The 12,947-nt window shown below is 45.8% G+C and overlaps 2 protein-coding genes across 2 annotated transcripts in view; one reads left to right on the top strand and one right to left on the bottom strand.

Moving 5' to 3' along the window:
• ABCB7 (ATP binding cassette subfamily B member 7) overlaps positions 1-4,760 on the bottom strand; it is a 45,424-nt gene extending 40,664 nt beyond the window's left edge. Inside the window, exon 1 of the mRNA XM_008636217.2 lies at positions 4,743-4,760. Within this exon, the coding sequence (XP_008634439.2) occupies positions 4,743-4,760 (18 nt within the window). The remainder of the gene's footprint in view (positions 1-4,742) is intronic.
• Positions 1-12,947, top strand: part of UPRT (uracil phosphoribosyltransferase homolog) — a 15,662-nt gene that overhangs the window by 478 nt on the left and 2,237 nt on the right. Inside the window, exons 2-5 of the mRNA XM_017737569.1 lie at positions 245-364; positions 7,748-7,790; positions 11,478-11,547; positions 12,567-12,629. Coding sequence (XP_017593058.1) covers positions 12,620-12,629 — 10 coding nt within the window. The 5' untranslated portion in view covers positions 245-364; positions 7,748-7,790; positions 11,478-11,547; positions 12,567-12,619. The remainder of the gene's footprint in view (positions 1-244; positions 365-7,747; positions 7,791-11,477; positions 11,548-12,566; positions 12,630-12,947) is intronic.

The following is a 12,947-nucleotide window of genomic DNA, read 5'->3' as shown; positions in this document are numbered from 1 at the left end:
AAGGTGTGGGCTAACCATCAGCTCTGCTCCTGCAGCTGCTCTGAGACAGCGCTCCGGGACGGGACGCAAACAGCCGGGAACGCTGGGGGAGTCTGTCTGCAGCCAGGGGCTCAGCCTGCACTGCTGGTTTGGGTGGGTTGGGATGGTTTTCTGACACAGCTGTAAGGCTTGCCAGGTGTGCCAGAGAGGAAAGGAGAAATTCAGTGTGTGGCAGTTCACAATTCCAGCTTTGTTTCTTCTTCAGGAACCGCTTCAGCTTCTGCAAGAAGGAGTCACTGTTTGCAGGCTCAGCGTTATTTCCCACAGCACACGGCTGGTTTTGAATCACACACCAGGATCTGGGAAGGAAAGAGGAGGAGAGAAGGTGAGTCCCTATCTTTCCTTTCTCATTCAGTTTCCTTTTTAAAAGTAATTTTTCTGAAAAAAAAAGGCTTTTTATATATACTTGTGCCACACGTCTATATGCCTCTCATTTTAGACAGTCTGTGCAGAAAGGTGCATGGATTAATTGAGCTTTACACTTTTGAGAATTTCTGCCACTAAATTTCTTAAACTCCTCCTTTTTTTTTAAGAAAAAAAAGAGGAAGATTTAAGAAACTGGAAGCAACACAAACATTTCCCTACCTGAACCTCCCCAGTGATCAAAATTGTAGAGGATTTTCCAAACCTGAGTTCTGACACAAACAGCCACTAGGGGTTTTTTGTACATCCCCTTGTTTCTTTCTAGAGTTGTCCTGTGCATGGCAAATTCTAACCAAAGGTGGGGTTAACTGGGCTGTGTGTAAACAAACAGGCAGTGGGGAGGTGGCTCCTGAGGTCTGCAAATGAATAAAGCAGCACAGAAGTCCCAGATCTGATTGCCTTGGCAGACAAGACCCAGACAGGAGGAACGAGTTCCTGCCTCTGTGCCCCATTTACCTGCGGTAGCAACCTTAAAACAATTCCAAAAATCTGCACTGTGCTTCTCCTTGGCCCACAGGAAGGGCTTGAGTGAAAAGCAGAGCCTTCAGGTCTGTTCCCTGTTGGCCACTAAGGGGAGCTGCTTATTGGCAAATTCGGTTGTGTGATCACGGGGTTTAAACCCCCCCAGAACTGGTCGTGCTCATTGTGTTACAACCACTGTGTGCTGCACAAATCCTGATTTCAACTTTGCTTTTGTCCTCCAGGGTGAATAACTGCATTGGATTTTCTAACTACAAATTCTTTCTACTGTTCTTAGCCTATTCTTTGTTGTATTGCTTGTATATTGCTGCAACAGTCTTCAAGTATTTCATTAAGTATTGGACAGTAAGTCATGAAATCCGGTTCCTTTTTCATCTGCTGTGAGTCTCGTGGGCTTTAGTGACTCTCGGTGCTTTGCTGCTGCCAGGCAGTGGAGGGGCTGCATTTTCCTGGGAGGTGTTTCCCTGGGCCCTTTGGGAATCCAGCTGCTGTTAGATGTCCAAAATGCACAAAGCAAGAAGCAAGTAGCCTTCAGGAATTTCAGACTGCAGATTAGCTTCTGGCAGAGAGGTTATATCCCTTCCCTGTCCTTGTGTTTGCACGGGTGTCTCTTGCAATGTTTGGCATTGATTTGTACATATTTACTGAGAAGAAAAAACCAAAACAGGTCAAAAAACCTTGTTCATTTTCTAGTCCACACAGGCCTCCTCCCTCAGTTTAAAAACAGAGTGAACCAAAGCAGGCTTTTATTCAGTTACTGCCGGTCGTTTGTATGCAAGTAAGGGCAGCTGACAGCTCCAGTAAGACACTGGCCCTTGGCCTCTAGTTTCTGTCCCCTCTGCTCAATAAGTCTGTATGTTTGTGTTTAAGTAATTTTGCTGTGCACTAATTGTTCCCCGCACTAAACAAGCTACAGCCCTGAGCCCTGGAGGTCCCCAGAGCCTGCCTGTGTTGCTGCTGGGCACCTCTGGCACTTGACTATTCTGCTGTAGAGGGAAAGGAGCCTTTCTTCTGCTTGGGAGTTCCCACTTGGCTTTTAAACTTTCCCCACCCCTCTGTGCTCAGTTCTAACACTCCCCGATAGCTGCAGAGGTCAGGTTCTCTGGGCTTACCTTGAGCAAGCTGCAGAATTTTAATGTATGCACAGGAAACTCAGCAGAACTTAAACAGGGCTTCAAGAGCTGCTGCCTGCTTATTTCCCATGGGGACAGGGTGTTCCTCCTGCCCACCTGGGCAGCTGTGGTGGGCTGGCTCTGAGCCATACAAAGAGTTAATAACACCCCCTGCTCTTTGTGCTGTGGTACAGGAGGGGAAATGAACCACATTCATTCCTTTGTCTCTTTTTGCTTTTTATAGTAAGGTTGACTTTTGTCTATAAAAGTTTGAGAACTCCCAATAGGAGTTTTAGAAATTATCTTTCTTTAAGTACAAGGAACTTCCATCTTTAATTTGTTCCTATCACTTGTTCTGTGTTGCTTTCCTTTCCAGGGTGAGCTGACCAATGGACGTTCCAAATTTCCCGGGGGCTCCCTCCCCCCCCCCGCCTCGGGGCTGTCGGGGCCTGACACGGCGGCTCGAGGGGTCTTAAAATCCTTCACAAACTTGGACGGTCCCTGATGGGGGGGGTTTTTGCTCACCTCCGCCCCGCGGGCAGCTCGGAGCTTGCGTGCCACATCATCAGCACAAGGAGCGTGCAGTGCCGTGTGTGTAAAGCTCTTGAGGAAGGAGGCTGTACCTTATGGTCACGCGGGCGGGCCCGGCAGCAGCTGGGGCTCGTTACCGCTCTCTGGAGATCGTATCCTGCAGGCAGGATGGGGCAGGGAGCCATTCCCAGGCTCTAACTGGAGACAGCTGTGAGCACTATGTTCAACAAGGCAGTTCAGGTGTCGAGCACGTCCCTCCCACTGATCACGTCTGCAGCTGTGCTTGTTCAGCACTTGGAAGGTGATAGTGTAAGGTATTAAATATAGCATGCAACATAAGACAAACTTCACTAGCATCCATCTGTTTATTAAAAACTACTAGTTTGCAAGGATCACCAGCTAAGAGGTGTGAAATCAAGCCTATCAATAGAGTGATCAGGTTCTGAATAAAACCCTCTCTTCCTGCGACACAGTGGCTTTCTGACATCTGCAGTAAGTCATTCCAGAGACACTGTTCTTTGCTGTGTTTCACATCTGTCCATCTGCATAGTCCACATTTTGCTATTTTCTGACTCTTGAGGCTTGACTTTGTAGCTAACAGCAATACATTTTTTAATGCAAAACTGATCACCATTTCTCAAAGATGATACCTCCATCAATTTTATTAACTTAGCGGAGCCTTCTTACTTTAAACTAGTTTGTAGAGGATTTTCCTTAATTTTCAAAGCCTGGCAGCAGGAGCACCAGAGGCAGTGTAGTCTCGATGTCAGGAGGGCACTTGTGGCAAGACCACACAGAAGATCCCTGCATGTGAGAACGCTTTCCTGGCAGCTTCTCTGTGGAGCAGAAAGGGGAGCTGGGAGTGGGCTAAGCAGAGAGAGACAGAGAGGGAATCCAAACTAGGCTTGGTGGTGGGCTGTGAAAGGTTTTGGGGTTAGTGAAAACCATATAGTTTTGCTATCTAGGCAAATACTAGCAATGTAATTACTGCACTCAAGGTTTTATTATTATTTTCTTGTACACAGGTTTTGACCTCTTTGAAATACATTTAAGAGGTTTCTGGTTACAGTGAGCTTATCCAGAAAGCAGCAGCTGCGATTTTAACTTGAAGGATGTTTTTTAGAGTTACATGAGCTTCATTGCACAAGACTTTGGTAAGAGGAAGTCTAGAATAGGACTTGTAAACAATGAGTTACTCAGAGCAGCTGCAGCAATCGCAGACTGTACTTTATTCTGAGTGTGATGTTGCCCTGGCAGTGGGGATGGAACTGTCACTTCCAAGCTCCCTTCCCAACCGTGAGGAAAATCAGGCAGCAGCCTGCTCAGAAAGGTAGGCTTTGTAGGTAAGGACAGTAGGGAAACATCATTTTTGTATTCTGTCCCAGGAATTCAGCTGTGTCTCATTAAATAAGAGACCTCAGACTGGCCTATTTTAGTGCCTGTCATTTAGAAAGATGCTGAAAGAGGAGGATTTTTTTAGGCACCGTTCATTAACCTTTGCCATGGCAGCTGCCCTGAGACAACTCTGTAGCCACTGTAGCATTCAGACCAGGTGCTAAAAGAAACTCCTCCTCAGAAGAACCGTGTTTGTGAACTGGCAGCACTGTGGCTCAGAGCAGCTACTGGTCAAAAAAATCCAGTTTAAGCTGATAGAGGGGTATGTTCACATACAGTGCTTGGGAAGAGGGAGAAGCTGTGTCATCTACAGGCAGTTAGAGCCCTGTCACGAAATCTTTCTGGATTAAAAAAGAGCAGGTAACACCTTAACTCAAGGAGAATATTTAGGTTACTTAACGCTGTAGAGGATGGATGTTCCAAGTACAGCAATACCTGAAAAGGACAGACATTAAAAGGTAAGGGACTGGGGGTGAGAAGTGGAACAAAAGTAGGGATAAAAACAGGCAAATTGGGTCTCTTACTGTAAATGAGGAAGGGATAAATACTCAGATAGCTAATCCCAGTGAACTACAAGGTAGAACCTGCTGTGCCTACATGGAGCTAAGTATGGTCAGGCCAGATGCAGAAGACCTCAGGGACTCTCTTTTGTCCATAGCATGATCTGTTCAGAGAAGTGGAAAGCTCTTTTCTTGTTCTTGAGAGGATTCAGAGAAAGAAATCACAGCCTTTCAATTGGAATTACTGCAAAGAAAAACCCACCTTCATGTGGCTGGTCATGGTGTCTTGTGGGATTCAGAGGTGGCTGGCTGGGTCAGGGATGTTCTGGTGGATTAACATGACACTTTTGCTTCCTTAAAATTAACAAGAACCTGGTTTGTGTGCCAGAGTCAGGGAGATGGATAGAGCACCTCAACTTAACTGTGCTTGGGTTTCCTCATTTTCCCTCAGGTTTGTCACTTTTCTGTCCAGCAAATACTTAATGAGGGCAGGTGCCTTTTATACTGAGTAGGATATGAACCTCGAGTGCTCTAATGGGATGTGAACTGATGCACTGAAGTACTGAACATTCTGGAACAAACAGTTTGTCTCTGTACAACGAGGGAATGATCTCAAAGTCATTTCTGGCCTCACAGATGTGAAGCAGGGATCTGGAAGCTGAAATGAGTAGAGCAGTGATGTGGTCATTAGGTCAGGTTGGTAGTGTCATTTTAATTACTGATTTAACAATAGATATGATTTAAATCCAGATCCTTAAAGGTTCTTGTGTCTGTTGCATGAGATCATTCTGTGGTGTTCTGGTAAAGCTTCTTATTCCCTAAGGAGCAGAGTGATAAGGTAGAAACACAGATGGCAAAGTGGTTGGATGTGCAGTCCTGGCTGGGCACAGAGCAGGGGGATTCAGGAGTGTGTAACTCACCTGTGCTGGGTAAGGACAACTGCTGCAGGCAGGGAGGGGGGGGATCCCTCTACATCCTAGCCTTGGCATGGAACAAATTAAGGACTGTAGTCCATCAGGTGCTGAAGTGCTGCAGGTAGAACATGGACCTGTTGCCCAGCTGTATCGTCTCCCTGAATGCCAGCAGCTCGTCCAGTGCCTTCAGTTTTGTTTAAAACCTTGTACAAATCCTGGGAAGTGGCCTTTTTCCAGCCTGGCCCTCACCCTGGGGGTGTCTCAACAAGTTCTGTGAGGTAATGAGGGAAACAGGAATTACTGAAGCCACATCACCTGCAGACCTGTCTGTGCTTGTCACTAGTACCAGGTGCTAAAGCAGGAAGAAACCCTGCAGCTGCTTTATATTACAATACAGTCCCCAAAACCCATTTCTTCTCGCCTCCTAAGGCAGACACTGTGACATCCATCAGCCACGCTGCTCTGCCTGCAAAAACAAACTGAAACTCATTTATATTGTGTAACACAATATTCATGCTACAAGTTAGGTTTTAATGCCTCATATTTTTAGATGTTGTCTTGTTCTTGTTTAAGCATCTGAAACAGTTTCTAGTCTGACATGAATTGTTACTTTATGTATTCCTATCTGGTATTTAAGGAGAGCAGTTACAGTGTTTTCACATAAACTCCTTTTTTTTTTCTTCCTCGTGGCAATTCTCACGGGATGTGGGGTTTGAGGTGTGGTCACAGCTTTCCAGCTGCCCCTGTACACCAGGTCTGACATTTTCTGTATTACTGTTATTTGAATGCGCTGTGGTTTTCTGTTGCCCTCCCCCTCTCAAAAAGCAGGTATGACCAATTAAGGGTGTTCAGTGAACTGTGCATAGGAACATCTGTGTCTCTGCAAGGACAGAGGGGTTGGTTTAAGGCCTCAATCTGCATTAATATCTCAGAATAGTCACTCTAAACATGTATCACTTTGCGGTCAAAACTGTGGTCTTGACATTGTTGGGTCTGTCTTACACCCATTTGTGAAATTCGGCTAAATTTTCTGAAATGCTACAGTCTGAAAGAACCTAGATGTGCCACTTTGCTACTTCCCTCTTTAAAAAATACCAATCTACACCATTGATGGAAGTATGAAACTTTCCAAAAATCTTAATAGAATCGAGTCATATAATTGTAGGAGTTTGGGGTTGGGTTTATTTTTTTTTTTTTTTTTCCCAGTTTTGGGGTCTTTTTGAGCTTTGTCTGTCTGGTTAGTGTCAAAAGAGCAGAAAGTTAGGAATATCCTGTCATTACCAGAAAGAAGGAAAAAATAAAAGTAAATGATATTTTTAACAGTGTGTTACTAGCACAAGGAAAGAAACTAGATTAAGCTGATGCTGTTCTAAAACCTCTTTTTTAAAGTGGGAATAAGTGACTGGTTCCCAGACAATGAGCAGGCAAACCTTTTGACTTTCATTCATGTAAGCATGAGGTGTCTCAGATTCTCGGGGATTAAATACAAAATGGTATTTAAGGAGACATGCAGAGTATCAGGGTTTGAAAACACAAGAGAGATTAATAGGAGATTTCATTTGAAAGTACCACTTGCCGTGTTGGTGCTGTGTCTGAGTGTTTTCAAGGCCACTGTCCTGTGAGTATTGGCTCCATGATTGAAAATGTGTCCTATTCTGGTGTAGTGAGAGTCGCTCTTGGCGTGGGAAGCAAGGTGTTAAAGCTGCTTCTAAAATTCAGGCTTTTAACCTTTCATTTTGCCTTCTGCAGGGGCCAAAAGCCACACAGGCGCATGAGCAAAACTAATAAGAGGCAGAGAGGTGTTTTCATGGGAATGCTCATTAATCCCTGCTCAGTTTAACCTCACATTCACTGATCTAGTCACACTCAGTGAATTCCAGATAAGATAGGATATATCTCCTGCTTATCAGATGTGTTGTCAGCCCTGGGGTTAAGGATCTGCACTATCATTGTCCCACAGTTTCTGACTGACTGGAGGACAGGCAAGCAAAGCTCCCTTGCTCAGAGCTGCAGGGAATGCAGGAATATCTGAGCTTAGGAGGTGTTTTGGAACTGAGCTGGAACAGCAGTCCCCATGGGAAACCTACAGAACATCCTTCTTTTGTGTTTAATTGCTACTGGTGCAGAGCAGCAACACTGCCAGCAGCAAGAGCCAAACCCCAGCGCTGGGTCACTGCATCCCAGTCTCTGCCACCAACCAGGAAACCCATGATGCAGGACCTCTGGGATAAATTCAGTACATGATAGGAGACTTCTCGCTGAATTGCCTTAGAATATAGTATTTAGTATTGTATTTAAGCAATGTTCTTAAAGTTGTTCCCCAACTTAAAATGTAATTTATTGCCTTTTTCAGGAAATCCAGTAGAGGAGACTTCGTATTTTCTGCTGATCGTCTGGTAGGTGGAGAATTTCTGCTTGATATTGTACTTTGCAACTCTTCCATAAAATGAGTCTTTCAGAACAGAAGAATGGTGGTGTGAGAACAACTTTTCTACCCAAAGGAAATTGCTGTGTGACAGCAACTTTCTGTGTAGAGACTTCTGTTCACTGTTTCATCTCAACGGGTTCCAGAAACCATCTTATTACCAGACACAGCTACTTGAGGACAGAGACCTGTAGTAATTAGAAAATTCTGTTCAAAAACAGATGCACAGAGGCTGGAGGTAATTGAGTTTTATTTTGAAACAGCACTTTTGATCTTTTGAACAGAGCAGTACAATTTCTTACTGCCTGGATGTTAGCAATTGCTTGCGTGCAGAAGTGCCTCCTGGCACTTGTTGTGTATTAGATTAGTAGCTCTGGGTGCATCCACATGGAGAATTTGTCTTTAGCCATATGGTAGTTACTGGCAGGGACAAAGCAGTTTGAAGTTTTCACATGTAGTAAGTCAGCACAAAAACTGTAGGGAGTGCAGCCTTTATCTCATTTAAACTATAAGCTTAAAGAAAACCCCAGCACTTGCTACCACACACACATTTGCTTGTGTCCACAAGGGTGTTTGCTTTTTGCAAATCCACTCTCATTAACAGAGAGAAGTGTTCTTCCCCTTCCAGCAGAGTCCAGAGACCATTCACAATTACAGCCACAGCAGACAGGTTTCCTGTGATGAGCACAATCTTAATCCAGGCCTGATCCAAGCTTGCTCAGGTTTAGATATGACCACAACCTAAGACTGTGACTGCAGTGCTTTTTATTTTCATGGCTTTGCACTTTCCCCCCTGCTTTCCCCTTCTTGAGGATGTTTCCTGCATTCCAATACCTTATTGTCAGTAATTAGTGTGAAGGACCTTTTTTCCATGTACCTTCTCACCTTTCTTGGCTGTCCTGCCCCTGTTCTGAGGCAAACACTGATTTCCCCCCCCCCCCCCCCCATTGCTGGAAGCTGCGGATCCAGACATTAGTTCAGGCCCTTACAGCAGTGTCCTCTATGGGCTGGCCAGCAGAGCTAGAGAGCTTCCGTGTGCTGGTCCTGCAGCTCTTTGCCACAGTACCTGCTGCTCTGTTTTCCATTTTGTAGGAGGAATTTTGCACGAAAGAATATGTAGGGCTCTCATTTTCTGAATATTTTTCCTGGGTGTGACAAAGAACAGTTATAATTTCATGTGGGACGTGGTCTCTACTAAACTTGGCAAGGTGCAAACAGTTATGACTTGCCACGTTTTCCACCCAGTGAGCAGAGTTTAATGGCAAGAGGCAATACATGAAAAGTGGGGGATTATAGGGGAAGAAAATACACCTTGTTGAAATAAGAAAATGAGAATAAAGTTAAGCTTGCACCTTGGCAGCTGTTAGGGGCAGTGTCTCCTAAGGTCACCACAGGGAGAGGTCTTAAGGAGGGATTCTAAAGGTGATGGATTTCTGGTGGCACAATTTCTTCTTCTGGCAGTTTGTTTCACACATAAGGAGATGGCACAAAGGAAATGTTCGAAGGTACTTGTGAGAAAAAGGAGTTAATGGGTGGTGGAGGTTGGCAGGGAGTGTCTGAAAGTCACTGCCAGGGCTGTGATCCTGAAGCTGAAAGAACGGAGGTTAAAGTCAAGGATGAAGGATGAAGATAAACCTGTTTGGTGTTTGTGAAGGAGGAGAAGCAGCTGAGGGAAGCAGTCCCTAGCATGGGAAACAATCAGTGCCTATGGCTGCTGGTGGTGGTGGAAGTCGGGACATCTGGAACTCAGGGCGGGTGCTGGGAAGGGCACAGAGCTCCTCTCGGGGCAGGATGCTTCCCCTGATCCCAGCACCCACTCACTGTGGAGGCACTGAACTGGTGTCACCTCAGCTCCCAGGTGCTGGTGCTTTGCAGCAGAAGCACATTTGGGGGGGTGACTGGAGGCCTGAGGTGGAGCCATGAATTAATTTTTCAGCTCTACCAGCAGCTCCCTGTGTAACACTGACCAGCTCACTTCACCCTTCTCACCACCTGCCTCTTTCAGGGGGTGAGCATTCCAAAGTGGTTTGAAATGCTGAGCTGCAAAGATACAAAGAGGATGTTCTGCCTTCCCTTGAGCTTCCAAGAAAAGCCACACAAAAATGGGGTTAGAGGATTTTCTGCTCAGACTCTTCTACCTTGGGACCAAACCTTTACTTCCTGTTTCATGTAGGGCTGTAATAATATTGGTTTTATCTTCTAAGCAATGGCAGCCACCTCTCTGGGAGAGGAGCAGCTGGTTCTTGGGGCACGAGAGAAAAGAGGAGGAAATTAATCCCTGAGTGTGGAGGTGGCAGAAAGCACAGTGCAAAAATAAATGTTTTATCAACACTGACAAGTTTACAAAGAATCCTCCCAGTCTGTGTAAAACACTGATAAAGTGTAGGAAGATCACAGAGATTATTTGACCATAAGACCTTCACTGGATTACTCTAAACTTTTGGCAGATTATGTGGAGCAAATCCAACCCTGACAGCACTACAGCAGGATGAAAAAAAGCTTTCCTTCCAAACCTGACAAAGAGATTAGCTTTTTTTGGTGAATTAACTCCAAAAAAATAAAATAGAATTTGGTACAAATGCCCCAGAAACTGACCACAGCCTCTGAGTATGGCTGGCCCAAATCCAACCCTAGGAAAAAAAAAAATTGTACTAAAATGACTAAAAATATCTCCAAAGAGACATTATAAATGTAAGGGACCATTTCTAGCAGAGGCTGCCTGTGTGCCAGGAACTGGGGCAGAATAGGACAGGAAAAACCTCCCAGGCTGCCCTTTTTCTGGAAGAAGAACTGCCTGAGGTGAGCAGTACACCTGCTCCATCCCAGGAGCATTGCCTCACTTCTGCCATCCCACAGCGAATTCTGAATAGTCAGTGATGGTTTTGGTTTAAGCTCTTGCTTGGCAGTAGCTTTCCTTGAGCAGTTTTGGCCTGTGAATCTTTGGCTCACCAACAGCGAGAATTTTCACATCTTTAGTACCCAGAGCATCCTTCAGGACAATCATCCTGGCTGCAGGTGGATGTACTTTGTACTTTGCAGGGCAGCACCAGGGGAGGGCTGGGGGGCTCACGAGCTGCTCCTCCAGCTGGACCATCCAGAAGTGCAGGGATTGGCAGAGCAGCCCAGGGAAAGCAGAGCTGGGAGGTGACGGTGACAGAGAGATTCCTAGACTTGCTGAGCTGTCTTTGGGCACTGGTGGTGTGTTTGCATTGCTGCAGCTTCTGTGGCTGTTCTGGCAGCCCAGCTGCAGTTTAGCCCTAGAAACAAGGATGTGAAAATAGAGCCTGGCTGATGGGGAACTTTCCCTTTCCCTCACCAATATTTCCTGTCAGCAAATGAAGTTGCATTGGTGCCTCACTCATCTGTTGAAAAAAAAATTGTGATGTCTCTGCCTGCCAGATGTAAATAAAGGCAGTTTTATGATTGCTTATGAACCCCCTCTTCTCCCAATTTTGTTCTGCAATGCCTTTGTTTGATTTGTGGCCAAATCATAGGCTTCACCCCCAAAAGGTCTCTAAATTCAGTCCCTAACTGCTATTAAAGAGACCCTTTTAGACCCTTTGGGCTCACCCAGTCTTTGTAACTACTACTGCTATGTAGTGCCTTATCTCCAGAGATAACAATCCCTTTAAGCTGAGCCTTCTCTTTGGTTCCACAGATCAGACTCGTGGTTGAAGAGGGACTGAATCAACTGCCCTACACAGAGTGTACCGTGACCACTCCAACAGGTATGTGGGAAATCACCCCTGGCCTGGGTAGGACTGGAAGTGGAACTGACATAAAAATACATGGAATTATTACTAGAGTTACAGAATATCTCAAGGTGGAAGGGACTCAGAGGATCATTGAGTCCAACTCCCCTCCTCACAGAACTGCCTAAAACTGAACCCAGCAACATCCAGATGGTCCTTGAACTCTGACAGATTTGGTGCCATGAGTTCCCTGGGGAGCTCTGAGCAGGGCAGAGCACAGAGTAAGGGTCCCTTCTGGTTTAAAAAGCTACATGGTTCATAAGAACAGAACTCAGCAACACATTCAACATTGTCATTTCACTAAGAATTAAACTGGTCTTCCAAAACCATGATGAAAATGTACCAGTGTATGTGCAAGGTCTGTTCACCTGCCCACACCACAGCCTTGAATTAAAACTGATGACATTTCACATGCCCTTTAAGGAATAAGTACTTGGCACAAGCAGTATTGCTTTGCCTAAGTCTGGCCCAACAACTGGGGCCAGCTGGGAGTGAGGATGAGCAGGAAATGAAAAGTGGCTGTGTTGGCACTAGAGAAAACCAGTGCAGGAGTTGTGGTTCCTCCTATCAGCTGTAAAGATCTGTAAGGTTGTGTGCAGTACTCAGAGGCAGCTGCTGAGTGCATCAGCAGGTTAGGGGGAACTGCTCAGCTCAGTGGTGTGACCCACATGCACCAGCTGAGTCCTGTTCGCCTGAGAACTCCACTTACATTTCTGCAGGGTGCCATTCCCACTCTGCAGTAAAGCATTGGTGTGTCTTTACTTACACTTAGAGGGAAGATGGACTGCAAACCCTCAGCTGTGGAACCAGACAGAGTTCAGGCAGCCTCACTTTCCTGTGCTCCTTTTTACATTAAACAGCAGCTGCTTCATCTCTTGAGCACTGGTGTTGCATCTGTTCCCATCAGTCAGTGGGACCAGGACCATCTCCTCTCCATTCAGAGAGGGGAGGAGGGAGCAGCCACTACCACTGACCCCTGGTTTCTTTCCTCACAGGACATAAGTATGAAGGAGTCCGATTCGAAAAGGGAAACTGCGGGGTCAGCATCATGAGAAGTGGTAGGTGGTGTTGGCTGCTGAAGGAGCACACATGAAATGCTTTGGAAACCTGTAAACAGCTTCCTTTCAAAAATGTGCAAAAACAGGTTAACCCAGACCTGCCAGTTGTTACTCTTTTTTAGGTTCCTCGATAACAGAATGTCCAGGAATATCTGCCATTAACCTTTTAGGAGACAAACGGCTGGAACAGATTTCCTGTGGCCTCTTCCCTGGCAGCTGTCCCCTGTGAGGGGCCAAGTGCCCTCTCCTGTTTCCCGGCTGTGCCCAGGGCTGCACCCCAGCCACGCTCCGTGGGGCCATAGACCCTGGTATTGTCCA

Source organism: Corvus brachyrhynchos, unplaced genomic scaffold (genome assembly GCF_000691975.1).
Source record: "Corvus brachyrhynchos isolate BGI_N302 unplaced genomic scaffold, ASM69197v1 scaffold346, whole genome shotgun sequence".
NCBI classification, from domain to species: domain Eukaryota; kingdom Metazoa; phylum Chordata; class Aves; order Passeriformes; family Corvidae; genus Corvus; species Corvus brachyrhynchos.
Note: the sequence above shows the minus strand (reverse complement) of the source record. Positions and strands in the feature narration are given on the sequence as shown.